Source organism: Leucopleurus acutus (assembly GCF_964270905.1).
Source record: "Leucopleurus acutus genome assembly, chromosome: 12".
Lineage (NCBI taxonomy): Eukaryota > Metazoa > Chordata > Mammalia > Artiodactyla > Delphinidae > Leucopleurus > Leucopleurus acutus.
Window position 1 is genome coordinate 19,750,642 of NC_139154.1, and position 26,016 is coordinate 19,776,657.

Genomic DNA, 26,016 nt, shown 5'->3' on the forward strand with positions numbered 1-26,016 from the left:
AGATTATTAAAAAGATATTTACAAGTAGCTGAGGCACAGAGTTTTAAATTAATGCGTAATATGTCAATAATAAGCATGCTGATCTTAGGATTTTTAATCACGTTTCAGAAGCCTAATCAATGTTCACAGAAAAATACTTTTTTTTTTAAAAAAGGAGAAGAATATAAAATTTTTAGTATTTTTAATTCTACAGAACCACAGACCTCTCATGATTTAGGATTACAATAAAAAATAAGGCATTAAAATGAAAACACTGTAATGAAGAAGTTGTAATAATAAACAGCAAACTGCCCATGGGTTACAATGCCTGTAACTTTTTAGGAAATTCAGGGGAGAGAGAAAGATATACTTTTGCATAAATAGGTACACCTTTTTAGTGGGAGGAAAGAGAGAGGGAGAAGCTGTAAGAAATAAATCAGCTAGTGTCAGGATATGACATTATTTTCCAGCCCAATACTGCAATCCCCCCTTATCCATGGGGTTATGTTCTCAGACCCCCATTGGGTGCCTGAAACCACAAGTAGCACCAAACCCTACACACATTGTTTTTTCCTATATATACATACCTAGGATAAAGTTTAATTTATAAATTAGGCACAGGCAGAGAAGAGCAGAACTGCCAGCATCACTACTCTTGCACTTTGGGGCCATTATTAACTAAAATAAGAGCCACTTGAACACAGTACCGAGAGAGATACCGAGATGCACGGGATACGCCGGACAAAGAGACGGTTCTCATCCCAGGTGGGATGGAGCAAGATGCCACAAGATTTCATCACCTGCCTCCGAACAGCACATGATTTAAAACTGATGAATTATTTCTGGAATTCTCTATTTAACATTTTCAGACCTCAATTGACCATGGGTAACTGCAACCTCGGATAAAAGAGGACTACTGTATCTGGAGAGACAGGAAGAGGTGTACGTTTCCCAGTTCATCAGCAGAACCAAAGGTGTTCAGGAAGCAGGCCAAGCATAGCGATTCTCCAGAACTTCTGGGCTACACGTGGGCCCAGGAATGGAGCCATGTGCAAATGGGAAAATGCCTCAGGTGCAAAAACCAGTTAATTTAGGAGCCTAAAGAATGCCAAAACTAGGGCTTCCCTGGTGGTGCAGTGGTTGGGGGTCCGCCTGCCGATGCGGGGGACATGGGTTCGTGCCCCGGTCCGGGAAGATCCCACATGCTGCGGAGCGGCTGGGCCCGTGAGCCATGGCCGCTGAGCCTGCGAATCCGGAGCCTGTGCTCTGCAACGGGAGAGGCCACAACAGTGAGAGGCCCGCGTACCGCAAAAAAAAAAAAAAAAGAATGCCCAAACTGGATTACCCATTCTGAAATTGTGGGCTGTGTGTGTGGACAGCTTTCAAAATCAGAACAAAACCACCTGTAGATAAATACGGGCACGTGTTCTAAAAGTCATGAAAAACGTCCTGAGTTTCAACCCCTACATTTTTAAAATACTTACATCTCATTGCATCCAACAACCATTAAAAACACACAAACTGCATAACTATAAACCAAATATATCAGAAATCATAAAACAGCACATAAATGAAATGGCAAAAGAATAATCAGGTTTCTAAGTTTTTTCCATTATAATGATCTAAATAATTATGAGTGTAAGAACTACAGGTAATTATGTCTTACTTAAAAGATAGCATTAATATCTAGATAGAGGTTCTAATTTTTCAAGGCCTGTATCTTGTCAATCCTCAAATTATCATTTTCGATCTTAGCAATTATTTTTAACTTTCCTGTGTGTGTACAATAGTAATTTGCAGCAAATCTGTGTAATTTCACAACCCTCCATTTGAAAAAAGAGAACACCGTGTGTGGTTTTCATGGTAATAAGTACAATTTTAAAATGTATGTCTTGAGTTGATAACTTTGGGTAATTGTTCCAAGAACTGCTTTACACGGAGCATATTAGCAGTGGAAATAGCTTTGACTTCCCTCCCTCCATTACACCAGCAGCAATATGGTAATTAACCAAATTATCCCTGCAAATTTATTATCTTGATTTCTTCAACTTGTACATTACATTCATTAGCTATCAAAATGGAAAACTCAGTTTCATGAAAGATAATCAGACTACAAGTGGCAGATACAAAAGGTCTGAGCTTTTCTGGCATGGATACCAGCAGTAGCTGGGGATGCCTTTTCACTTCCAACCCTCAGGAGTTATTAGTTGAACTCTCATCTCTCTTGAATTTGTGCGAAATGTAGAATGTTCTAATGCTCCCAGGTAACCCAACAATCTTGGCCGTCCTTGGAGAGCTTATGTTTCAGGGGGACAGCACCTCAATCTTTTTTTGTTGGAGGACTGGAAGGACAACAGGGTGGAGAGGAAAAACAGACACTGAGCAAAAGGTCAAAGGCATTCATTCATTATTCCTCATCCATTTATTCAGCATTAATTAAACACCCATTACATGCCAGGCAGTTTGATAGCCCCTGGAGATGGATGGTAAGAGCCTAATGGGGCTTAAGAAAGACAATTATGACTCAGTACAATAAGTGCTATGATAAAAGTAAAGGGTACTTGGGGAATATAGAACAAGAGCATCTAACTCAGACTCTGGCAATCAGGAAGGCTTCCTGGAGGGAGTGACATCTTAAGTGAGGCTTGGAAGATAAGCAAGAAACAGTCAGGTGTTCGGGGTCAGGTGTAGACAGAGCGTGCTCTGGGGTTAGAGAAGAGCATGCGTGAAGCCCGGAGGTGAAGGAGAGAGCTGTGGTGCCGCTCCTGCAGAAGCCATGTACAGAGTGAGAGGTGGGCAGGGGTGAGAGATGGGGCCAGAGCACGTGTGGCTCTGCAGAGGACCTCCAAGAATCTGACTCTGTCTTGAGCCCAGTCTCACTATCTCTTTGCTCGGTGGATGTACCTTGCAAGGCTAGAGCAACAGACAACTTTAAAAATCAAGTATATTTAATGCCTCAGTCCTCTAATGTAGTGCTGAAGTTCTCCAAGTTTCTTCACGAGAAATGGGGAAGGTGTGCCTTTGACCTTGCTGGAAACCCCGCCCATGGTGCAGTCTGGCTACTGACATGCTTCCCTTGTCCCAGCCTGGGCACAGCAGGAGGTACACGGCACCGTGAGCTCCGTGACGGCCTGTGGCATCCAGCTGTTGTTAACACTGTGTGTGCACCTCCTCCTGTCTTCCAGTCGGCACCTTCACAGTAAGATAATGACAAACACCCGTGCAAAGATATTGACTGCGGTATCAGAACTCACCCTTGACTATGAGCGCAGAGAGTATATTCCCACAGAATATATGCTGCTTGGGCTGCTAACATCCCCTCGGTCTTCCACACCCCTGGTTCTGTAAATGCCTCTGTGATGTCTAACCGTGTGCATCAGAAGGAGACAGGTAAAAACAGAAAGGCAAAGCCATTCACTCCCAATGGGAGCTTCCAGACCTCCATGGTCCCTTTGGCCATCACCCCAAAGCCTCTGGGCTCGGAACAGATTCTGAATTAGAGTATTCTCGCCCCACCTCTGTTACAAACTGGACACCTCCAGAGTCATCACAAAGCCTACAAAGTGTAGCCAAATGGCCCTGAAACAAGCGGCAGGCTGCTGCACACCCCTTACAGGCACCAGGATGCCCCCGGAAGAGAAATGGAGTCATTTAAGTAGGGCTTTTGGTTTCAGCCAAAAGGACAAATATAATAACATCTAGTAAAAATGCACCTACAGATGTAAAATAAGATATAAATTGTGTTCCTGCTGTCTCTATCCATCCAAGGGGCCAACTGCAAAAAGAAAAATCAAAACAAAACACTACCCAGTGAAACTCATTTATCTGGGATAAAACATGTAGCTTTTGCTTGGTGAATTTCTCTAGACCTCCACCAGGTTTACTTTTGCTTTGATTCGATTTTATTATGACAAGTCATGGGATATATAAACGGGCTCCTCTACATTTATACCCGGATTGATTTTGCCGTTTGTGGGCTTCATTTTGCCATGAATAAAATCTTTACTACTTGAAACAAATGAGATAATTTATAAAATAAAAAAAAAAAAAACAACATGAGGCAGGAAACGCCTGTCTGGTCTGAAACGGGAGATTTGACCTAGGTCCAGCTCTGCAAACGACCCAAACAGATCACTTAAAACAAGTTGTCCCTTTGTTCTCTATTTTCTCCGAGTGGCTAATATATTTTCATGTGGGTTACGGAGCCTGTAGACATTTCAGCACAAGGTTTCTCTTGTCTCACCATCCAGGGTCTGAACACGTGAGGGGGCCATGACGATGTGCGTCCCATGTGATGGTAATCTCAACGCTCTCCTCACTCACAGATCTCCCAGCATCACAACTGGAAATCTTGCCTAGGAGGCTCCTTAGTTTCTAGAAAACCAAGGAAAAGGAGTTCCCTCTGTCTGCTGGAAATCTGTTCAATTATAGTGTCAGGAAATTGGTTTGGGTCTCCAGAATTTAAACAAGTCCCAGTTACTCCTTTCATATCAACAGAAAGGCAACTCTACGTAAACATTCGCCATGAATATTTCACAGGAAATTGGAATTAAATTAGTGACTAAAGATGAAAGCCAAGAAGATAATCTGCTCAGATGCTGCACTGAGATTGTCTCTAAATTCATCCTTTAAATCCAAACCAGATCTCAAAACACTGGTCTCTTATGACAAAGGCTCCCTACGTTATGAGGAATGCTCGGCAATAAACACCATCTAGAGCTGTGCGGCATAAAATCTGTGCATTCTAGATTCCAGCCCTGCACACCCCCATTAAGTTGTAAATGGATTTTATTTGCTGAACAAATGTTAATGCCATTCTACGTTAATGGGTAATGCTAGGGAAAGCACCTAAGTATTACAGCACTGGAGCCTTTAGGGATGAAATACAGTGTAACAGAAAACTGTCCGTTACAAACATATGTCAGCAATAAGGGCTCCCAGCCCTTAGTGCCCATCTCCTAAATGAATTTTGCAGTAATACACAGATTTACTAGGTCCCAGGATTGAAATTCTCTGAGTGACGATAAAAAATAATTATACTGGAGAACATAATGTAATATTCAAATGACTTGAAAACAGTCACCTCAGCAAAAATAAGAGAGGGGGGAGGAAAAAGAAGTTCAAAGGTGAGATTGCTGACGTTGGCCATAAAACCTCCATTAAGTTCAAGTGCACACACGCGTGATCGGGCACTTTCAGATCAAACACACATGGGAACGGGAAACCTCCCTCTTCACAGCAAAATACCTGAGTGGTTTCATGAATGAGCTGGGGTGGGGGGGGGGGGGCTTCTTCCTTTAATAAGACAGCACAGCAGGTAAGAGAGAGGGGGTGCTGGTCCCAGATGGTGGTGCTGGTTAAAATCCCAGCTCTACCATGTGGTAGCTGTTCCCTTGGCGAGCTGTGTTTAACCTCCCCTCGCCTCAGTTTCTTCCTCTGTAAAATGGGGATGATAATAGTTCCCAACTACACAGAAGGCAGTTGTGATGGTCCAATGAGAAAACACATGCAAGAAGCTTGGAAGAGTGTCCCAGATATAGTAAGTGCTCAATAAATGTTAGCCTATCCTCACTGGTGGTCGTGACTGTGTAGGAAATAAATGGAATGGAAATAAATGGAACGGAAACCACTGCCTTTCCTCACAAGAGGTCTCTAAACTCAGGGACTCCATCCTCTCAGTTTTCTCCAGTCTGGACCCTGCCCCCTCTCCTCCACAGAAACAGCTCTCCATGAGGTCACCAACGACCTTTTTGTTGTCCAATCCGTTGGGTGGCTTTCGATCCTCATCTTTTCGTGTCCTCTCAGAAATTCTGCACCCTGTTGGATGGAAACTCTCTTTCCTTGAATTCTGTGGCTTTCCACGGTCCCAGTTTTCTCTAGTCACTCCCTCTCATGTTCGTTTGCCAGTGGCTCTTCCTCCCTCCCCTGCCCCTGAAATGGTGGAATTCAGCCCTCACTGCTTCTCAGCCTCAAGTCCCTCTCCAGGCAAATGTACCCATGTCTGTGGTTTTACTGCCCATGTGCTAATTCATCCAAAATTCTGGCCTGCAGCTCAGACCTCCGTTCTGAGTTCCTCTACATCCTCCTCATCTACTTGAACATCACAAAGGCACCTCAAACTCAGCACGTCTAAAAATTAACAGAGGATGTCCTCTGCTCCCCAACCCAACACAGCATCTCCCTCAATCTTCCCGTGTCTCCACCAAGCATCCCTCGCTTGGAGCCTGCCTCAGCCCCACATTCCTCTTCCATTTTCCCCTCACGCCACTCCTCACAGCAGCCAGAACGGTCCATCTACAATCTGATCACACCGCTCCCAGCCCCAATCCTTCGCCGGTTCCCCTGTGCTCAGAGGCTCTCGAATGTGGCTGAGAAAGCACAGCGCGGCTGGCCGCTCCTGCCTGGCTTTTCCCACCTGCTCTGCGGCCACGCGGGCCTTCTCTCTCCTTCCCGGGTCTCTAACAAGCTGAGCTCTTCACTCCCTCTGCTTGGAAGCTTCACCATTTTCCTTAGGTTGCTTTCCTACTCACCCTCCAGCTCAGTTCAAGGGCCGCTTCCTCAGGGAAGTAGTTCTTGACCCCAAATTCGGTAATATACCCTAGAGTAAGCGCTCATAAAACCCTGAGTATTTACCGCAATTCACATTATACATTTATTTATGAGATTAAAAAAAAAAAAACTTAGTATCTATCTCTTCCAGCACACTGTCGGTTCCCAAAGGGCCAGGGGTCGTGTCTCTCTGACCCACCGCTGTTTCCAGTACCTCCCACATGGAAAGGGCATGCAAACACTTGTCCAATGACCACCTCCATTTTCACAATTTTAAGGTATTTTTCATGACCCTGATCTTCCTCCACAACAAGAGAGAGCCTTTTTACAACGAGATGGCTGCAAGTAGGAAGCACCTCTGGTGACCTTGACGACATCAGGTTTACCTGAGCTGATTCCAAGGGGAGGGATGCTGGTAAGGAAAATTGGGCTCCACAGAGATGAGTCACAGGAACGAGCATTAAAAAGGCCAATACAGCTTGTCTCTGATTTCCAGCGAAGGGAATCTCTGAGCCATCACAACGGTACTCATCACTCTCCTCTGGAGGATTCTTTTACTCACTCATTTATTTATTCATTCCACAAAATCGTGAATTCTAAATTCCAAACATTAGGGCCACCGTGTGGGAAGAATACTGATGTGTGACAGATACACAACAAATCCAACAGGCTGTAACTGAGAAGGCGCCCTGCGCTTGTGTTTGCAGGAGAGGAGATGCTTAGGATAAGAGGGGAAGACGATCCTGGGGCTGCCTGGTGTGAGAGGCAGGTGACAGCCAGAAAAACATTCCAGGCAAAACTGGGAACACAGACATGATCCTCTAGGAGCTCCTGAAGTTAGAGCACTACTAACACCTTAGACTGCCAGGGGAGGGGAGAGAAAGATGCTCACATGACAGCACCAGCACCACCATCACTTCCCAGTCTAGACCATCTCCTCTTTGGAACACTCCTCACAAGCTCTGGGAAGTGTGGAGCTCAGAGCTCAGCTGTCTTCCGATGAAGGAAGCATCCCCCCTACCCTTGACCCTGCGCGTACACATAAATCAATTCTCCCATTGGTCCAGGCTTTTCCTCTTGTTCCACGCCTGATTCAAGGCAGGCAGGGGCGGCACCCGTGGTGTGATGGATTCGGGGTCAGTATCGTGGGAAGGTAGGAGAGTGGGGCCGGGGTGCCAGGCTCTCATCAGCTTTCTTAAGAAAAAAATACATAATGCTTTAAACTCTTGACTACAGCATTCAGTTTTTTGGGGTTTTTTTTGCGGTACGCGGGCCTCTCACTGTTGCGGAGCACAGGCTCTGGACGCGCAGGCTCAGCGGCCATGGCTCACGGGCCCAGCCGCTCCGCGGCACGTGGAAGAGATCTTCCCGGACCGGGGCACAAACCCGTGTCCCCTGCATCGGCAGGCGGACTCTCAACCACTGCGCCACCAGAGAAGCCCCAGCATTCAGTTTTATTTGAAGTGAATTTTGCACTGTCTAAAGCAGGGGTCCCCATACCTCGGGCCACAGACCACTACCGGTCCGTGGCCTGTTAGGAACGGGGCCGCACAGCGGGAGGTGAGCGGCGGTGAGCGAGCGAAGCTTGATCTGTATTTACAGCCGCTCCCCATCGCTCGCGGTACCGCCTGAGCTCTGCCTCCTGTCAGAATTACGGTGAGTTGTATAATTATTTCATTATATATTACTATGTAATAATAATAGAAATAAAGTGCACAATAAATGTAATGCGCTTGAATCATCCCAAAACCATCCCCCCACCCCCGTGGAAAAATGTCTTCCACAAAACCAGTCCCTGGTGCCGAAAAGGTTGTGGACTGCTTCTCTAAAGTATATCGTTATGGTATGAGAAACACTCAAGCTCTTTATAAACTTCAAGCCCTGCTTAGAATATAGGACAGAAAGGTCAAACAACAGAGTTCTTCCATCTCCTCAGAAAAGATAAGAAAGGATGAGAAGGGGTAGGATTTTTTAAACATAAACAGAGAAACCAAAGAGGGGATTGGTGTGTTGTGGTATTATCATTTTGCAGATATAAACACCATAACCAATCAAAGGAAGATGGCTTGAACACTGAATATTGGGACCCCAAACATGAAAGTATGTTAAAAGAGAAAAATAGGAAAAGTACATCTGCATTTTACACTATCTTTTACACTATCTGTGTTTAACCTGAAACAAGGCCCCAAGATAGAGATAATTTAGATGTAAAATACAACACGTATTTTATACAACATATAATTAAATGCCAGAAATGAAGCTACCACACTTTGACAACTGCTTTCTATATAAATCTCTCCCAGAAAAACAAAAATCATTATGAATTCATCAAATCAAACTTCAATGAGTTATTTTAATCCATTCGAGAGTGAAAAAATTTATTTATGAAATAATGCTTTCCAGGAAGAAATAAAAATCCTACCGCTGAAAACAATCTGATGGTTAATGTAAAATTTTAAGCCACATAACCATATTACTGTAATTCACTAGCCATTCAAGAAAAAGTGTGTAGGATGCCCAAAAGTTACAAACATATTAAAATAAAGTTTTTCTTTTTCTTTATAGAGAATTGCCACACCATCTGGTCTGATTTGCCTTGGTGTTTTGCCCAGTGTAATATCAGCTTTCTGAGAGCTATCAATTATTAGGTTATTCCGATGAAAAATATGATTGAAGACAAAATATAGGTTGAAGAGGACATCCTGATTATAAGTTCTGAGTATTCAGGAGAACACTAATACGGCAGAACAGCCCAGCCTAAGTGCATCTGCACATGAAACTAGTTCACAGAGGCTGTGCGCGTGAGATGATGATGATGAAAAGGACAGGCCTACAGAGACTAACAGGCAAAATAATAACACGCATAACAACACAGAAATAAATTTTCAACACGGAGCATCACCTCTTTGTCAGAGTGCTTCTGATTCTAATTAAGTTTGGGAGAAAAATAAGCAGGCAACCCCTGTCTGACTGGAAAGCACAGACTATTGAAAGATGCTTTTAAATAGTAGGGTGATAAATGGGGGCATCCAAATGTGAACACGATCATATTTTTCATCTCAACTCTGTTGTTCTGTCTTCCAGCTGATCCCTTTCATACAGTGTCACCCCAGCCTGTGCAAAGGGACCAGATTAAGGTGTAGCTCCTAGGTTTCTAAAAGAAGCTTTAGAAGTTGTTTTGTAAAGTACTGTTATTTAGGCAACTTAGGTGGTTACCCTCAGAAAGGGTAAAGATCGGACAACACATGAACAACGGGCTCACTTTGACACTGCAGCTGCACCTCCTTCTATTTGGAATCTGTGTCAACCAGTTGGTAAGATTTTTAAAAGAATATCCTTACCCGAATTATTTCTTCAACACAGCTGTTTGTTTCTCCAGATCTACTCTCCTGCAAGCAAAGGGAAAAAACATTAAGCCAGATAGAACAGACTTATGGTTACAGAGAAGAAATGACGCATAAGCCTCCAAATTTAATAGAGTTTGGACAGGGGGCCTTGCCTGAAGTAGGACTTACAGATGAGCTCCCTTCCTTATGGGACAACTCCAATCAAGGCTGTGACCATCCTCCCTTCCCCACTGCTGCACCGTGGACAGGGCGGCCGGGAGCATCGCACACGCCCCAGAGTTGCAGCGCTGGGCCCTCCAACCACGTCAACTCTAAGCAGGGAAGGCTCCTAGGAGTACAGCACATGACTGGCAGGTACGAGCTCCATTCACCTTGGGTTCCATCAAAGTGTGGAAGCAAATGTGGCCTACACCACAAAGATGGATCCGGTCCACCCACCAAATACATGCAATGGTCCTGCCGAATACAAGTGAAACTCTTGGTAGTTCTACCATCCTCAGAGCCTAGATTTACTGGGTGATGGGCCAAAACCCAAAAGACCGAAAGGAGACACATTCTCCCAGCACTCTCAGGGTAGGCTGGGTGTCACACTCCAGAGCCACTGGTTCTGTAACCCACACTGCCCTGTGCTGGGGAGATGGTATAGGCTCCCAGGAACGGTGGCTTCAGGTCACAGCCAACTCTGGGGACCATTTTCAGTTTCAGAGATGCTGTGTGGTTACTGCTGGTAACGTACTCCCAGAGCACAGGAGGTAGTCTTGTGGGGACGAGAAAGCAGCATTTGCTGGTACAAGTGCCTACTGTGGTCTCAGCAAAATACTTCCCTGGTCTTTTAATTCAATGACATTGACCACGACTCAGCATGACCTCCAGCATGAGGCTTTCTTCGCGATGTCTTCCCCAAGCCCACTCTGCTTTCCTTCCCCCTCACGGTTCTCTCTCCCCCAGGAATGCTGGTCTGCACCTTCCTGGTTTTCCTGGTTCATTCCAAGTCATCCTTCAGAGGCAGGTCAACCATGACCCTCAGAGCATCCCTAGCCCTGGAATACTCATCCACGCAGCATTTACTGTTTCTTCAGCACACTCACCACAACTGCAGTTCACAGATGGACTCTGGAATGATCTCTCCTCCCTCTAGGACAGACACTCCACCCACTCAGGGGCTCTGTGTCTTTCAGTGTGGATATCTGCCAGTGGGCAGCATAGGAAGGAAGGAATGAATCTACCTCCTGCCCTTCCCAGGAATGCGAGCGCTATCACCACCAGCTCCAGGACTTCTCAGTATTACAAAGGCGCTACCAGAAAGTGTACTTTCACACTCCCAGACCCCTGTGTGTGTCCCCCACCCGCTCTTCCTGGTAGTAGAGCATTCCATCAGGAATATTCACCCTTCACACTGGGTAAGAGGCCAAGGTGAATGCAAGTGTGTGAGGCTTGAGAAGGTCCCACAAGTGATGGAGATTTTTCCCGCCCAGAAACAGAAGGTTTGTCCAAGGCTCCCAGCTGAGGCTCAGAGAGTTTACATGACTCGCCCCAGGCCACAGAACGGCAAGTCTGGGCCAGGAAACAGGACTCATCCTCAGTCATGGACATTTTCTCTTCCAGAAGCTTTCCCCAGTCCCAAAGGCTGTACTTCAAATATATGCATCTCCTCAGCAAACCTGAGCTCATCTGTTTGTCAAATTACCAGAGTTTCTATGATGTTTATAGAGTCTGGAAATGGTAAAACACACACAACATAATCTTTACTATTTTAACCATTTTAAAGTGTATAATTTCCTGGCCTTAAATACATTCACAATGTCACCACTATCTAGTTCAGGAACGTTTTCGTCACCCTGAATGGAGACCCCATGCCCCTTAAGCAGGAAGTCGCCATTCCTCCCTCTCCCCAGCTCCTGGTAACCACTAATCTACTTTCTGTTACTACGGATTTTTCTATTCTAAATATTTCATATAAATGAATCATATAACACGTGGCCTTTCGTGTCTGGCTGGTTTCACTGAGGATAATGTTTTCAAGGGTCATCCATGTCGTAACCTATGTCTACTTTATTCCTTTTTGTGGCTGAGTAACATTCTATTGTATGGACAAGACCACATTTTGTTTATCCAGTTGATGGACATTTTGGTTTTTCCACTTTGGCCGTTGTGATAGCACTTCTATAAACATCTGTACACAAGTTTTTGTTTGAATACCCAAGTCTTTTGGGTATAGAACTACAAGTTGAATTGGTGGGTCATACGGCAATTCTATGCTTAGCCTTTTGAGGAGCTGCCAAGTTGTTCTCCACACTGGCTGTACCACTTCATATTCCTACGAGCATTGTATGAAGGTTCTACTTCCTCCACATCTTAACCAACACTTGTTATTTTCTGGTTTTGTTGTGTTTTGTATAACAGGCATCCTAATGGGTGTAAAATGGTACTGTGTTGAGACTTTAATCTGCATCTTCCTAAGGACTAATGATGCTGAGCATCTTTTCATGTGCATTTTGGCCATTTGTGTATCTTCTCTGGAGAAATGTCTTTTGCCCACTTTTAAATTGGGCTTGTTAACTTTTTATTGTTTTGTTTTAAGAGTTCTTTATATATTTTGGATACTAGGACCTTATCAGATACATGATCTGTACATATTTTTACCCATTCTTTGGAATGTATTCTCACCCTCTTGATAGTGTTCACGGATGCACAAAATTTTTAATTTGATGAAGTCCAATTTACCTAGTTTTCTCTTTATCGCTTTGCTCTTGGTGTCACGTCTAAGAAGTCATTGCCAAATCCAAGGTTATAAAGATGTACCCATGTGTTCTTTTAAGAGTTTTATAGTTTGGGTTTTTATATTTAGGACTTTAATCCAACAGTTTGAGAACTTTTAGGTGAAGTTTATTTCCTTATGGATTATTTGATGTTTTAGTTAAAACAGGAACATTATCTTTGTATAAATTACTCCTTTCTAGTCTCATCATTAAAAACATCAATAATGAAATGTGCAAAGCACAACTACTGTTGCTAACAGTGCATGAACATAACGTATATGTCTATCCTTATAAAACAAGAAAAACAGTGTTAAATATCGTGATAAGATTAGAAGACCCAAAGCTTTTTACTAATATTTCATTCCTCTTTCCTATATTCATCCCTTCTCCTGTTTTCCCAAAAGTTCCAGTTTGGCAACATACATCTAATACACCCCCAACTTCTGTTCCCAATGCCTTTTCCTGGGACTGCTCTGGAAATTTCACCGCTCTGCTACTCCAATCAAATTAGATCAGAGAGCTCTTTTTGGAACCAGCTCAAACCCTGTTTCCTTTTCAGGGCAGCCAGAGGCAACCATCACAAAGGCTATGTGGTGAAGCCTCAGCCAGGCCAGGGCTCAAGGGTCCTTTGAACTGACCTCCTTCAGAGCTCAGGTGGGAATCAGTGGTCGAACTGGAAAACGAATCTTCAAACCCACAACCATTTCTCTTACCCTGCTTCCAAATCCCAACCCTTTCCTACCATGTAATATACTGGGAGAGCAGATGCTAAATTCTCAATGTACTTTTTATTTTCCACCTTAAAACAATCAATCAAGGAACACTTGACTTCATGCTCTCCTGGTGGACTCACCCAGGCACACAACTTACTACAAAGACTCTTGATATGTTTCGTTCCTTGAAACTAAGCTTCCCCTGAATACCACACTATAATTTCATTTGAAATGATTTATCTCAATAACAGGTGGCCCTTAGTATCTCTCCCCATACTCCTATAAATTTCCACTACCCTACTCTGAAGAGGGAACACACTGAGAGAGGAACAGAATATAAAAGCCCTGCTAAATATTTCCCTCATCAATGTAGATGAAATATGCAGAATTATTACACTGGGTCATCTCGATGGCAACTCCAACCGTGAACTTTGATGGTCTGGCCAGACATCAGGTCATTCCCTCCTGGGAAGGCCCCTTGCCCAGCTGAGCAGGTGCAGAACTGAGGCCAGGACAAAAGACTTCCTACAAAAGTCTCAGGGAGTCCTGGCTTTAAATTACAGAGTGGAGGAGCTTTGGCAGAGGAAAATCTTGGCCCTCGTCTGGAACATTTCTGACTCCTGGGGCCACCTGGGGAAGGGTACCACATTGGGGTTGAATTTCCCAGGCCCCATTTAGATTGGAGTGGATCCATGAGGCATAATATTACAGAAAGGTTGAAATGGAAGGAATCTTACAGCTCAGATGGAGAAACTGTGGCCCAGTGAAGTGAAGATTCTTGTCCAAAATCATGTTTGGCAGCAAAGGACAGTCAAGGTAGAACCCACACACATTTCTTCAACACCACTGCAGTCAGTTTTCTACTATCTAATGCTATTTCTCCAAGCTCAACCTTTAGAACTGGCTCTACTTGAGGTCACTCTCGTGCTTAAAGTATGGAAATAGAAGAATCTGGAGAGTGTTTGGATAAATTTCCTCCTTCACTCCCATGCTGCAAATTATCCAATGCTTAGTCACTGTGGACCGTACTCATGAACCTCAAACATCACACGCATAGACCAAAAGGATTAAGGCAGGAGAGGAAATGGAGAGAAAGGGTTAATACTAACCATCTCTTCTGTGATGTTGACAATTTAAAGACAAGGATTTGTGTCCTCAGAAACTGGAGGGCAGAATTCTATCTCTTCTTTTCCGAATCCACAAAGGTGGGGTGGGGGGGGGGGGATGGGTAGGTAGGGTTGGGATGGGCAGAGTGTGAGGATCGGGGAGACTGCAGGGCCTTTCACCTTCTTTCTTTCTCAAAATCCTTCCCAAATCTGGTTTCAGCTTCAGTTGTGCACTTTGATTCTATTTACATTTTAAAAACTTTCAGTGTTTATGAACAAGATTAAAACATGCATGTAATTTACATCTCCAAATTTGTGTTTATATTTTTCCACAATAAAGTCACTGCTTTCCTTGGAAAGGTACCCACTGAGGAGGGCTGTGCAACGCCAATTTTAATTACTCTGCATTTTGTGAGGGTTCGTAGCTGTTGCTTCACGCTGGGTTGCTGAGCTGTTGCTCTGTATTTACTCCGACTCTGATGAACCCACCCCCTCTTCCTATCATTACATTTTGAAATCTGTCATAACAGCCTCACCTCATTGAACCTCCAACTAAACTTCAATTAAAAGCGAGCAACCCCAGCTGATTCTCCTTCTCCACAAGCCTTGTCGATCACGTTCCTTTTTCCATGGAACTGATTTCCTCAAATCTTACCGCTTAAAAATACACGCCACACGCTCTGCCAGCGCAGTGTGAGGAACGGAGCTGTGGGTAAGTATAGCTCAAGAAATAGCCAGGAGCATCCTACCACTGAGAACCTAAGCCCCTAATTACCATTGCCACGCACACAGCGCTGGAAGAAGCAAGCCAAGCTTAAGGAGAAAAGGCTCGATCCAATCAGTGGGAAATGTCATTTCACTATGGAGGAGATGAAGCTGCACATATCCTGTTTTCAAAAATAGTTTAACTCTTCATCAGACACATTGAAGGCGGAACCTTCATGCTAAAATAATACTGTTTTAAAGTCACAGTACCCTTGTCTGTCTGCAAGCACTCGAAAGGTCCTCAAACATTTAGACATTGTTTATCACACGCACACTCTTGAATACTTCTACAGAAATATTTTTAAATAAGTCTTACTATTTTTGATATAGAGAAAAACTGAGGTACAAAGAAATTAGGTGTCCCATCAGTGCCACCAAAGCACTGGGCAAGGATCTAAGCTTGAATCCAGGGATTATCGCAAGTCTATGTGAAGCTCCATCCACTGACTGTGGCACCAGCCTCACCTGAGGCCAGGGTCACCTGAGGTCAGGAGAGTGTCAGCCAGTTCTCTCTTCAGCAAGTCTTATGCCCACCTAACTCTTCCCCCTTCTTTTCTTTCTTTCTTCCATTTTTTTTTTTTTACAAGTGCTATTTTTTTTAGGAATGATCATGCCTGCATGGCTTCTTTGTTGTTGTTGTTGTTTTTTGCACCACAGTCACTGGCATGTGGGATCTTAGTTCCCCAACCAGGGATTGAACCAGTGCCCCCTGCATTGGAAGTGCAGAGTCTTAACCCCTGGACCGCCAGGGAAGTCCCCACTTCCCCTTTTGAGGCTACACTCTGCTCCTGATCGCCAGAGCTGGAGATGGGTCTCATCCCTCCTGGGTCCCCACTCCTGATCTCCCCAGTGGGCTCAGCCAATTGGTTCACCTGTTGCTCTGCTGCTCACATCCAGTTTTATCCCTCAGAATTACTGTCACCACCGCTTAGACGTTTATACACTGAGAAAAAAAAAATAATAATAATAAAAAAGGAAAGGTGTATAAAGGTATATCATAGGGCTTCCCTGGTGGCGCAGTGGTTGAGAGTCCGCCTGCCGATGCAGGGGATGCGGGTTCGTGCCCCGGTCCAGGAGGATCCCACATGCCGCGGAGCGGCTGGGCCCATAAGCCATGGCCGCTGAGCCTGCGCGTCTGGAGCCTGTGCTCCGCAACGGGAGAGGCCACAATAGTGAGAGGCCCGTGTACCGCAAAAAAAAAAAAAAAAAAAAAAAGTATATCATAAGAATGCAAACATAATGACAGCAAATAGTGGTGATATTATTTTCAACTAAAGAACAGTTCATAGCAAAAAAAAAAAATGAATTGGAGAGTACAACACAGAATGAGGAAAAAATAGGGCATTAATAAATATATTAATTAATAAATATATTTATTAATTTTTATAAATATAAAAATTATTAATATATTAATTAATAAAAATAGACCATCAAAATAAGGTATGCTAAGAAAAAGGAAAAAAATAGAATTATTATGGTTGGACATCTTTAGCCCAGCCCTATTTTTCCTAAGAGACAAAGGATACCAAAACAAGATCCCAACTATATAAGAGAGATAGAGAACTTGAAAATAAAATTAAATAAGGACAAACTGAAAGATATAATGAACTTAGACTATTATGAGGAAACCCCAAGTTTTCAAGCACACATGAAATAGCTACTGAAGTGGTTATATACTGAGCTACAAAAGAGCTTCAAAAAATTCCAAAAAGCAGTTGTTTTATAGCCCAGACTCCTTAGCTACAAGTTATCAAAACACTTAAGCTATGAATTAAAACAGGGTAGATATTAAAATCTCCTAGAACTCTTGGAATAAAAAAAAAAATCACTATAAAAATCAACTATAAATAACTCTTCATATTTACAGGAAAATAATATAAAAATACTGCAAAACAAAATTATGGGATGCTCCCAAAGATATTCTTAGAGGTAAATTCATACACTAATAACTTTCATTATTTTTTTAAAAGAAACCAATGTGCTAAGCAATTGACAATTTAAAATCAAAGAGGCATAGCAGAAAAAGAAAATAACAAAGAGAGAAAACCAATGAAATATTTATAAAGCAAAAAGTCAGAATTTATAAAGCCAAAATAAAATTTCTTAGAAACAAAAGTAAAACATATTACCCAAAACAATAATGGAAAGTCACTTAAAAATCTGTTCAATAAAAAGAAAGCTCGGGCTTCCCTGGTGGCACAGTGGTTGAGAGTCTGCCTGCCGATGCAGGGGGCACGGGTTCGTGTCCCGGTCCGGGAAGATCCCACATGCCTCCAAGCGGCTGGGCCCGTGAGCCATGGCCACTGAGCCTGTGCGTCTGGAGCCTGTGCCGTGCAACGGGAGAGGCCACAGCAGTGAGAGGCCCGCGTGTGGCAAAAAAAAAAAAAAAAGAAAGCTCAAATAAACATAAAATAATTTGATATATGAAGGGGATAAAACATATGAAAGCACTTATAATCATAAGAAAGTATTGAGGTTAACATTAATATAGAACACAATACTAATAAATGAAAAATTTTGATGAACTTGGCAACTTTCTGGAAAAAACTGACATAAGACATAAAGAAAAATGAAATTAGGCCTATAAATCTGAGAATGCAGATTAAATTAAAAATTATCTTCAAATAAGGATTTAAGCCGAATAGTTTTACAGTGAAGTATTTCAAACTTTCAAGGAAGAACTAATTCCCACATATTTTCTCTTCCAGAGTAGAAGGTAATGGGAAGCTATACGATTTATTTTATTAAATTAATATAAAAACCTCACATAAGAGACTAAATCAATCTCCTTATGAAAATAAATGTAAACTCCTCAAAAGATTATTAGTAAATATGATTCAATAAAATGTTATAAGAATTAGTGGGAACTTAGTGGGATTTGTCCCAGGAATGCAAAAATCGTTTAATATTTAATATTAGGGCCTCTTTGAAGTATTGTATCACTAGGGAAATTACGTAAAACTGTGATCATCTCAGTGTTTTTTTGATCTCAGCAGATTTTTTTGATCATATACCTAGAAAAATCCAAAAGACTCCACTGTTACTGTTATTAAAAAGGGAGATTTAAAAAGTGGTTGGCTATGAACAGTCAAAGCTCAATAGCTCTTCTGTGCAGCAGCAATAAACACTTTAAAAATACGAAAAAAATCCCACCCACAATATCAAGAAAAATAAATGAGGAATAACATTAACAAGACATGTTTAAGACCTATAAGAAAAATCTTCAGAATTCTAGTGAAAGATACCAAACAATGCCTGAAAGGGACAGAGCCAGGCTTCTCAAATACCTTCCAACTCTAATATAGAATACAAACTCGAATAAATGTATCAAGAGGAAAACACTGCGAAGTATATTTAAAAAAACTGAGGTGAATGTCATGTAACAGAAAACCAACCATTTTTAAAGTGTACAATTTAGTGGCATTTAGTACACTCACAGTGTTGTGAGTCATAATCACCTCTATCTAGTTCCAAAACACTTCCATCATCCCAAAGTAAAACACTGTACCCATTAAGCGGTTTCTCCCCACTCCCTTCACATTAACTTTATGATTTTACTCTAGTAATAAATACCATACTGAAATGAAAAGAAAAAAATGAGAAAAATGTTCATGAGTATCATTTACTTGTATTAGTAGATTTGACAGTGGATATGGTATTTCTCATTTATGACCACTTCCTAGCGGAGTACTGGTACAACATAGTAAGCGCTTGAAGATGTTTGTTGAATGAATAGTAAATGGCCAATATACTAAAAAAAAATTAAAAGACTATTTAAAAAATTAAAGTCTTACACTTGAATACGGCTGGTCGAACAAACGTCTTTGCTTTATCAAAATAAATTACCAGAGTTATCTTAAAAACAAATTCTTAAAATATCAACATTTATTTACTCCACTGAAGTTAAGCACATACCCATTAACACAGAAACCATTAGGAAATCATTTGGCTTCCCTAATCTGCACATTGGTATTTGTAAATTAGGGAACAGGTATTAGCCTTCTATCAACAGGCAATATTGTTAAAGAGTTAGTAATCGATTTTTTGTCAGATTCCTAGCCATAGGACAAGATCATTTAATCATGTTATTATTTTTAGAATGAAAATTAGTGATCTCAATCAGAGCTTCTAGTTAAAAGTACACTTGGTTTTCAGAACGTTAAGTGGTCTGTCAATGCACTGACCTTGTCAAACATCTATTGATGGCATAAAGAGATTAAAACCAGAGACAGTGTTTTTACATCCTGAGCACTAACTGATATTGAGTGCTTTTCCAGGGGGTCATGTCTCAATAGAGTACCCCGTGCTGTATACCAGGGCCACCTTCCACACTGTCCTGTCAAAGCTGGGTACAGAATCCACATAACAGGAACAACAAACATGCCCATCCCACTTGTAGTCTGAAATTGACAGGAACACTTCAAGATTCCTGTGTTCTTTACTCTGTGTTCTCTCATCTGAAACTGCGGTCATTGCTTTTAACACAGGCTCAGGCAAGAGTGACAATGCTGAAGTTACTTAACCCTCACATGTCAGGCCGACTTCAGGGAGACTTCTAAAATGTACCATTTCCTTTTTAAAAATTTCCTGAATCTCATCCTGCAGCCCACCTGCATATCGCTGACCCTTGAATAACAAGGGTTTGGACCACTTAACGTGTCCGTTTTTTCCAACAAATATAGTACCTGTATTTTCATTTTACAGACCTTTAAGTTAACTAAGTATGGGGGAAAGTTTGTGTTCAATTAGAGATCAGCGTATGTGAATCAAAAGAACTAGGATCTGAGTCTTGATTCTATCCAAACTGTTCCCTGCCCTCGGGTGAGTCATTTATCAATTCATTTGTTTTTGATGCAGAGATGGCAGTATGTGGAGTTTTGACTGGTCAAGGGTCAACCTAATCTAATAACACATAACATGTTATTTGTAGGTAGCAGAAGGCTTACTGATAGGGCATCCCTAGAGTATATCCTTTTTTTCCCCCTTAAATGATGGAGTGAAATGTACAAGAAAAACACATTTGATTATTATTTATAGTCAGAACATGGTTTTCTTTTTTAATCATGAAATTCTGAACACAAAAACTTGCAAGATGGAGAGAGTAATCCAATGGGCCTGAAGAAATTAACCAATTAAAGGTACTTAGGGCTGCTCTGATTTATGTCCCACAGTAGGACAGAAAATCAGTTCTCTTTTAGCCATGATTTGAAATGACTATTGGAAATGGCAAAAGTGGGGCTACATATTGGACAATATTCTATTTGGTACATTCTATTATTTTTCTTTTGCTAAAAGAAAGCAAGCAGCAATTCACAAGTAACCCTTAATATGTTATGTCCTTCATGAGTCTCTCTCCCCATTATCATTTCACCTTTTCAAAAAGGTCTCAGGTCATCTGGCCCCCAGAATATAGTTCATTCTGTGTATGCCTGACATCAACTGTTTCTATGTATGCTCTAGTAGGAGATATGCTATAAATACATGCTGAATAAAGAAATCCAGCTGAAATCAGCCAGGGTGCAGGGCAGAAGGATCACCTGAGAGGTGGGAGCAGGTAGCATGGGAAAACATGAGAAATTGGTACGCATTTTGATTGGCTGGTGAGGTTTTTTTTTTTTTTTTTGCGGTACGCGGACCTCTCACCGCCGCGGCCTCTCCGGTCACGGAGCACAGGCTCCGGACGCGCAGGCCCAGCGGCCATGGCTCACGGGCGCAGCCGCTCCGCGGCATGTGGGATCCTCCCGGACCAGGGCACGAACCCGCGACCCCCGTATCGGCAGGCGGACCCCCAACCACTGCGCCACCAGGGAAGCCTGGCTGGTGAGTTTTTAATACTCGAAGTTTCATATTTTAAAAGAAATCTATCTACAACGCCATCCTTAAAGATTTTCTTCTTTTTTCCTTTTTTTAATGTGTGCACATTTACAGCATTCTCATTCTCGAGTCTGCTGGTGTAGCTTTACTGTTAGTCTTGGAAGACCTTTGCCGTCTGTTGGGAGGAAAGCTGTCATAATGGATTTTATCTTCTACCTCCCATTGCCATAAAATGCTCAGTTGTTTCAAAAACCTGTATGTGTGTTGTGGTGTAAAGCAGAGTGAGCCCATTGGCCTGTGGAACCAGGGTACTTGGGGCCGAACAGGGATATGAATCCACACATGTTCCCTTTCCTCTATCAGGGTAGGTCTCAGAAGGCCCCTGGGAGTGTTGGCTGACGCTTGGATTTCCATGTAAAACATCACCAGACAAAGCCATCCTCTGGTAACTCTTGCTGGGCCACCCAGGAAGAGAAGAGACATGTCAGCTTCTGTGTCCCTACTACAGAGGGGGCTGAGCTGCTTTCTATCCCTACTCCAAGGCCTCCGAGGGGCCCAATGAGAAGACAACCTCTCTATGTCTTCATTCCCTCACTAGATCACAAAACCCCTTGCCGTTATAAGCCAAAGGGAGAAAAACAAAATCTTTACAAAGCAAAAAGTTTAATAATAAACATCCCATTTTAACTAAGCTGCAATTATCATGGCAAGATGCCATCTGCACAGAATGCAGGCATCCCCTCTTCAGTGCCACCTAGCACCATGTGTAAGACCTTCCAAGTACAAAGAAGAGTTGGAGGGCTTCCCTGGTGGCACAGTGGTTAAGAATCCGCCTACCAATGCAGGGGACATGGGTTCAGGCCCTGGTCCGGGAAGATCCCACATGCCGCGGAGCAACTAAGCCCGTGTGACACAACTACTGAGCCTGCACTGTAGAGCCCACAAGCCACAATTACTGAGTCCACGTGCCACAACTACTGAAGCCCGTGCTCTGCAACAAGAGAAGCCACCACAATGAGAAGCCCACACACTGCAATGAAGAGTAGCCCCAACTCGCCGCAAGTAGAGAAAGCCCGCACGCAGCAACGAAGACCCAACACAGCCAAAAATAAATTAATTAATTAATTAAAAAAAAAAGTAAAGGTTGGTGACCACTGGGGTAGATGGTGGGGTGAGAAATGGTACAACGTGAGCGATGACAGAAGAAGGCATGACTCGACTCCTACCGTGCTTCTGACTTCACACCAAGAACCATCCTCAAAGTGAGGAGTAGACATATTAAGAGGGTCTCACACCCTGGTGAGGTGGAAACACTAAGAGAATGCTAAAAGCATTTTATGTTACTTTACGTGGCAGCCCCAGAAAAAAAAAATGCACTAAGAGCACTGAAGGAAATTACATCAGGAAAAGGCTAAAGCTCTAGCTCTTCCTAAGGCAGGATCCCCAAACTACAGACTTCGGTTTGCCCAAGGTTCCAACAGTCACGCCAGAGGCTGTACGGTGCAGTATCCAGAGACATGGACTTTTGAAAATCCAGTTCTGCTTTTGTCATATGTGTCCCCCAGGAGAAGTAACCTAACTTCTCTAGACATCATCTTTCTCATCCATGAAACAGGATAATGATAGTACCTAATAAATTGAGGACGAATGAGGCAACGTGTAAGAGGCGTTCAGGAGGGTGCCTTCCACATGACAGCTGATCAGTAAACAGGCACAGTGATTTTATTTTCGAGTTACATAGAGAATATTTTAGTACTTAGAAAAGAAAGCAATGATTACTAGGGTCCAGCATGAGTTCCCGAAGACCAGATGATCAGATGATGTTCTGTCTCCAATTTCCTCTGGTCTTTTCCTTTTTTTGGCCGCACTGCATGGCAGGCAGGATCTTAGTTCCCTGATGAGGGATCAAACCCCCAGCCCCTGCCATGAAGTCTTAGCCACTGGACCAACAGGGAAGTCCCTCCTCTGGTCTTAAACATAATGTATCTGGATTTCTGTAAGGTATCTGTCAAGGACTTATAAGATCTCCCAGTAGGTGATCTGGAAATGTATGAATTTGTTGTTAATATGGTTAGATGGACGGGTGGCTAACTCTGAATAGTTATATCTAAGGGTAAGTATTGTTCAATAAGTACTTATTGAGCTTACTATGTGCCCAGCATATTCTAGATGCTAGGGATTCACAACTGAATATAACAGACAAAAATTCCTGCCCTTGTGGAGTTTAGATTCTACTGAAAGGAGGCAGTTAAATGATAATCAAATAAATCATACAGTATCCTAGAAGGTAAAATGTTAAGGGGAGAAACTCGAACAGAGCAAGGGGACTGGGAGTGTGGGATGGAGCATTATGTGTGAAATCCGTTCATCTCATGGGCATGCTACCTCTGCAACCAACAGAGAGTTTAAGGCCAGGGCTGGGTTAGCACCCTCCCCAAGCTCCCTCCCTATCATTATACGTGCAGCACTTTTTCCTTCCACTATGAGAACCTCATTACTCTTAGTAATACTTGTGTGTTTAGCGTTTCCATTTGTTGCTGAGCTGAAAGCTCCTGGAGTCTAGAAAAGGATGACAAGACTGATGAAGCATCAGAGCACTTGAGGAAGAGTTGAAGAAAGTGGAGATACAGTGTCATGGGAAGGAGAAGAGTGGAATGGGCCACACTGGACATCTGCCATATTTCAAGGCCATTGTCATGGAAAAGGGTTTAAAGTAATTCTGGGTCACTCCAGACACTGGAGTTTGGACCGATGGGGTCAAGCACAGGAGTCATTTTAGCGTTCTGAAAGTTCTTTTTCGAAGAGCCATTCAAACAGAGAATGGGTATGATTAACTACATGTTCAATCAGAAAATAAGTGACTCTCTGAGTGGTAGTTAGTTATTAACTCACACTACTAAGTGTGAGATTCTTGCTAACTTTAAGACTATAATTTTGGGCATTGCCAACCAATTTTCAATTAATAAAATGTTGCAAGGTAAATTTTTTTTCACTTTAAAAAAATTTTATTGAAGTATAGTTGATTTATAATGTGTTAATTTCTGCTGTACAGCAAGGTGATTCGGTTATACACACACACACACACACATATATATATATATATATATATATATATATATATTCTTTTTCAGATTCTTTTCCATTATGGTTTATCACAGGATATTGAATACAGTTTCCTGTGCTATACAGTAGGACCTTGTTTTTTTTTTTTTTTACTTCTTTTTTTTAATGCACGGTAAATTTCTGTATCTTCTAGTTTAGTTATAGTACTGTAAGTCTATATGAGTGATTTGTGAAGAAAGCCCACAAAGAGAACAAAAAGAATATTTTTAAAGTACTAATCTATGAGTATGGAATAAGAATTCTTACAGTATCCAATAAATTAAGTAGATTAATTGGGTAGAGATTTTAAGGAACAATTAATCAATAAAAGTATTCAACATGAAAATCTATTACAACCCTGTTGACATTATTTAACTTTAAGCACTTGAGTTCTGCATACTTATAATTAGCAAGCTATAAAAGATGCCATCCAGGACTTCCCTGGTGGTGCAGTGGTTGAGAGTCCGCCTGCCGATGCAGGGGACGCGGGTTCGTGCCCCGGTCCGGGAAGATACCACATGCCGCGGAGCGGCTGGGCCCGTGAGCCATGGCCGCTGAGCCTGCGCGCCCGGAGCCTGTGCTCCGCAACGGGAGAGGCCACAGCGGTGAGAGGCCCGCGTACCGCAAAAAAAAAAAGATGCCATCCATAGGAACATGATGAGAATAACTGTTTATAATGATAATTAGTATTCATCTTCACAGAGAGGAAGGTTACATGGTTACAGGTTGCAGCAAACAAAGGGTTAAACTCATTACTGAGGAAAATACTACACTTAGGTAGCATTTATTATACACTTAACCCTATAATGCAAAGCCCTGCCTTAGAAAATACACCATAAATAAAGCTTCATGCTAAGACAGGTGAGATTGTTTTCCAAAGCGAGAAAGGAAGTATAACGAATCCATATACCTTCACTGGACATAACGAATCCTACCGTTGTTGGTAAAGGCTCAAATCTAGCAGCTGACTTTTATATTCTCTTCTTGGTTCCCAAATCTTACCTGCATAAATGTTCCACAAAAAAATACTGTGTGTATTGTGAAGGCCAGGAAAAAAAATTTTTTTTTAATTTTTACTTTATATTGGAGTATAGTTGATTTACAATATTGTGTTAGTTTCAGGTGTACGGCAAAACGACGCAGTTACACATATACATATATCTATTCTTTTTCAAGTTCTTTTCCCATGTAGGTTATTTCCTGCATTGGGGCTGGAGCTGACCTCCTATAGAACTTTATCTTCTACTCTGAGCACCGTTGGAGGCTTCCAGTGGCAAAATCTAGGCTCAGAAGTGGGAAACAGAAACCCAGGGTACAAAGACCCTCACTTTTGTAATTCTGGCTTTAGATAAATCAAAGTTTTCATTCAGCAGAGATGAAGCTCCTGCCCCTTTTCACAGACACTTTAATATCTATAAAGATCTACTTGGTGAAGCCAAAAACACTTTATAGACACATGGTTGAAGCCATCAAAGTGTCTCTTCACCTCTCACTGTACCTCTGAGCTGACAGACAGAATCTGTTACTACACTGACAAAGAACCCGCCAACACCTGGCAATAATTAGAGCTGACGGCCCTTTTCTAGACCCAGCACTGTGTAACTGTCAATATTAAATGTTTCTTCTATTTGTTCTATGTGCAAGGCTCAGACTGAACAAATCTTAGACAGGTTCCTAGCCTGAAGTCACGGAGACATTTAGTGCACGTCATGGGCAGGGCACAGCAATGATCCCGGATCCCCGTGCACAGTAAGCCGGTGGTCAGACAGTGCGGCCCGCTGCATGAGCCCCCTCTGAGCTGCGCAGGTGCCCTAGCAGACCTCATTTAGACTTTTTAAATTTTTATTGTTTTGGCTGCGCCGCACAGCATGCAAGATCTTAG

General features: G+C 42.5%; 1 protein-coding gene across 1 annotated transcript in view; it reads right to left on the minus strand.

Moving 5' to 3' along the window:
• AFF3 (ALF transcription elongation factor 3) overlaps positions 1 to 26,016 on the minus strand; it is a gene marked incomplete at both ends in the record, with an annotated part of 555,587 nt that overhangs the window by 282,760 nt on the left and 246,811 nt on the right. Inside the window, one exon of the mRNA XM_082851313.1 lies at positions 9,870 to 9,917. Within this exon, the coding sequence (XP_082707439.1) occupies positions 9,870 to 9,917 (48 nt within the window). The remainder of the gene's footprint in view (positions 1 to 9,869; positions 9,918 to 26,016) is intronic.